Source organism: Ixodes scapularis, unplaced genomic scaffold, assembly GCF_016920785.2.
Source record: "Ixodes scapularis isolate PalLabHiFi unplaced genomic scaffold, ASM1692078v2 PGA_scaffold2__306_contigs__length_199485367, whole genome shotgun sequence".
Lineage (NCBI taxonomy): Eukaryota > Metazoa > Arthropoda > Arachnida > Ixodida > Ixodidae > Ixodes > Ixodes scapularis.
Genome location: NW_024609857.1, coordinates 83,484,195 through 83,487,458, shown reverse-complemented (window position 1 = coordinate 83,487,458; position 3,264 = coordinate 83,484,195). Strand labels below are relative to the sequence as shown.

At 47.9% G+C, this 3,264-nt stretch overlaps 1 protein-coding gene across 1 annotated transcript; it reads left to right on the top strand.

The window, feature by feature from the left end:
- Positions 1–853: 853 nt before the first annotated feature.
- On the top strand, positions 854–1,513 carry LOC120844311. Its single transcript, XM_040216019.1, has one exon. The coding sequence runs from the start codon at positions 923–925 to the stop codon at positions 1,511–1,513; it is 591 nt and encodes a 196-aa protein (XP_040071953.1). The 5' UTR covers positions 854–922.
- The last annotated feature ends 1,751 nt before the right edge of the window (positions 1,514–3,264 follow it).

Genomic DNA, 3,264 nt, shown 5'->3' with positions numbered 1-3,264 from the left:
AAACTCTCTACTGTTCGGTTACAATACTTTTCACTTTACACAAGCTTACTGGCACTAATGGGAAAGAGAAGCCTTGAGTACACAGTAAAAGTTTTTACACACTTAAGGGTGTAAATCAGTTTGTCCCTGGGCTAACACCCTTATGGCGTTCAGGCAAGCACCCTTCATGAAGGGTGCTTGGCATGAAATGAGCACCTGCTGGGGTGACCCAGTGGATGCTGGGCCACCCCAGCCAATCTGGCGCCGGGAGGGTGTCATGCGACGTTTTGGTTATGTGGAGTACAAGGTCACATGACGCTCTCTCGACGCTGGATTGGCTGGTAGCGTCCGCCGCGCTCGGACGAAGGGTGAAATGAAGTATAGACCCCAGTGAACATTTCATTGGAATGTGTCCAATACACATATCAGAACTTGTAAATTGTACAAAAATCATATATGGTATTGCATATTCTTATATTATTATTACGTGATTTACAGCTTATCATGTTTACTGAACACATTTACACTTTTTTCACTTAGAGGGATTGCCACATCACCACATACGAGGCATGTGATAAAGAAATATTGAGTCACACTAAACACAACTCGCTTCATGAAGTAATACAAAAGAGCTCCTTGCAAGCCACATCATAACCCCGTGGGCAATTGGGAAGTGCTACGGCACCCCCCTTTCTCAAACTCTAAGTAAGCAAGCAATGGCCCCAAGCATCGCACTGCATGGCTGAACCATTGTGAACATCATGGTCTACCACAAACGAAGCATGTAAAGCTTTCCTGTTTGGAGATCAAGTGACATGTTTTGTTTGTCTCAGAGGATTGCAGGCAACCCACGCTTCGCTTATCACTTGGAGGAGAAGAGACGGGAAAAGGGGAGGAAAAGTCAAAGGGCAAAGCCCCTGCTTTAGTGGAGAGTAGGCAGGACATGGAGGGCAACGTGATCATAGCAGGGGACTCCAACATGGAAAGGTGCAGGAGGGCAATAGCTGAAAGGGTGAAGGGGGACGCCAGGGTCCGGATTGGGGTGTTGCCTGGACAGACAATGAGGGCGGTGATTGAGGGGGTGAAAGATAAACTATGGGAGACAAAAGAAGGCCAAAACCTCGTGGTGATAGCGGGGGGACTGAACGATGTATTACGAGGGAACGGGGGAGGGGTGGGGAAGCAGTTGCGCAGGGGAGTGATGGAGTTGAGGGCGACATCAGACGATGTAGAGATCCATGTCTGCACAGTGCCAGAGGTGAGGGACCAGGGCGTTCACATCGAGAGAGCCGTGGTGGCCGCAAACCGGGACATCAGGAGACTGGGAAGGGAGATGGGTTTCGGGGTGATGGACATAAATTGGGAGGTGCGCAATAACAGAGCGAAGGCTTTTGAGGGGACCGGTATCCATTTCAGCCCCTACGTGGGAAGGGCCGTTGGGTGGCGGATGGCCGGGAAGGCGGTGGCTTTTTTAGGAGGCCCCAAAGCTCTAAGGGCTAGGAATCCTGCCAGGAGCGAGGCGAAGGGCCCGTAGGAGAGGGGAGGTGGGGTGGGCACATCAGAGAGACACCGGAGGGCAAAGGGGTAGAGGAGAGCAGCAATGTGGGTTTGGGGGAGGTGGCCAGGGAGGGTGGGAGGAAGCCACGCAGAAACAGGAAGAAGAAGCTGCTTAACATAGCTTTCATAAATATGCAGGGGGGCAGGAACAGAAGAAAGTGGGAGGAGATTGAGGAGCAATTAGAAAGCGAAAACTTTGCAGTGTATGGATTAGCAGAAACACATCTGAGGGATTTGGAAGAACCACCACACATACCGGGATATCATTGGATGGGATGCAACCGGGCCAACGGGGAACGCAAGGGAGGCGGATTAGGGATTTTAGTGAAGGGTCAGGAATGGGAAAGGGAACGAGAGAACTGCAGGGAACACATGTGGATCAAAGGCAATATTGGAGGTTTAGACACAATCCTGGGTTTTGTGTATCTAAAAACAGGGAGCGATGCAGGGGAGGAAAACGCAGTACACTTAACATGCATATCAGGAGACGTTAGGGAAATCGGCACTAACAAGGAAATTATCCTGGGGGACATGAATGCACATTTGGAAGACTTTGATGGACATACGGATACAACAGGTAGGATGTTAGAGGAGTTCTGTGAAGCTCTTGATCGGGTATTGGTTAACGCCCAGGTAAAATGTGATGGAAAAATAACATGGGAGAGAAAGAACTCACACTCGACTATCGACTACTGTTTAATGTCACGGAAGATATACAACAGACTTGGAGGTATGGAAATAGATGAGGAAAGCACAAAAAGTCTGGGGAGCGACCATAAGAGAATCAAGATCAGATTTGGCACAGTAAAATCAGAAACGCAAAATCAAAAACAAGAGGGTAGAAATAACTTAAATGATAAACAATTACAGGAGGTATCTAAGCGGATCGAGAACATAGTATCCAAGCTACCGGAAAGAGAATGGACATATGAAGACTTAGTTACTGTTTTCAAAAGAGAATTAGAGAAATATCGAACCAGACAAGGAGGAAGGAAACATAAACGCAAGCTCAAAAGCTGGTGGGATAAAGAGGTTAAGGGAGCAATATCGAGACGCCAAGCGGCATCTAGAGAACACAGATGGGCAAAAAATAAGGGGGCCACTCCAGCCGAAGTGACAGCAAAATGGGAGGACTTTCAGGAACGAAAGCGGGAGGCATCAACATTGATACAGGCCAAAATTGGGAGGGCAGGGGTCCAGTGGATGATAGAGATAAACCAAAAGGATAGGAATGCGGCAAAAAGGTTCTGGGAACACATCAGTGCACAGGGAAAAAAGACTGAGGAGTACCAGCAGACACTAATCACACAGGAAGGGACAAAGGTAGAGGGGGAAGAGGCAAGGGAATACATTAGACATACAATCGAAGCAGCATTTTCAGAGTTAGAATCAGATCAGGCCATAGGGAATAATAGCATCTACACAACACAAGAGGAGGATCATAGTGAAGGAGAGGAAACGACCATAGGGGAATGGGAGAAAGCAGAAGGAAGGGTTCCGGCTGGAACTGCGACAGGTCCAGATGGCATACCAATGAGACTGATAAAAGATCTAGGCCAAACAAGCAAATTGAAACTAAGGCAGGTGATTGACCAGATACTTATGGGAGGGGAGGTACCCAGTGACTGGAAATTGAGCAGAATGAGATTATTATATAAGGGCAGGGGAAACAAAGACAGTATCAAATCATACCGACCAATCACAGTAACTTCAGTAATATACAGACTA

What these genes read in the sequence shown, in the direction of transcription:
- LOC120844311 (XM_040216019.1), top strand. Translation starts at nt 923, where the DNA reads ATGGAGGGCAACGTGATCATAGCAGGGGACTCCAACATGGAAAGGTGC.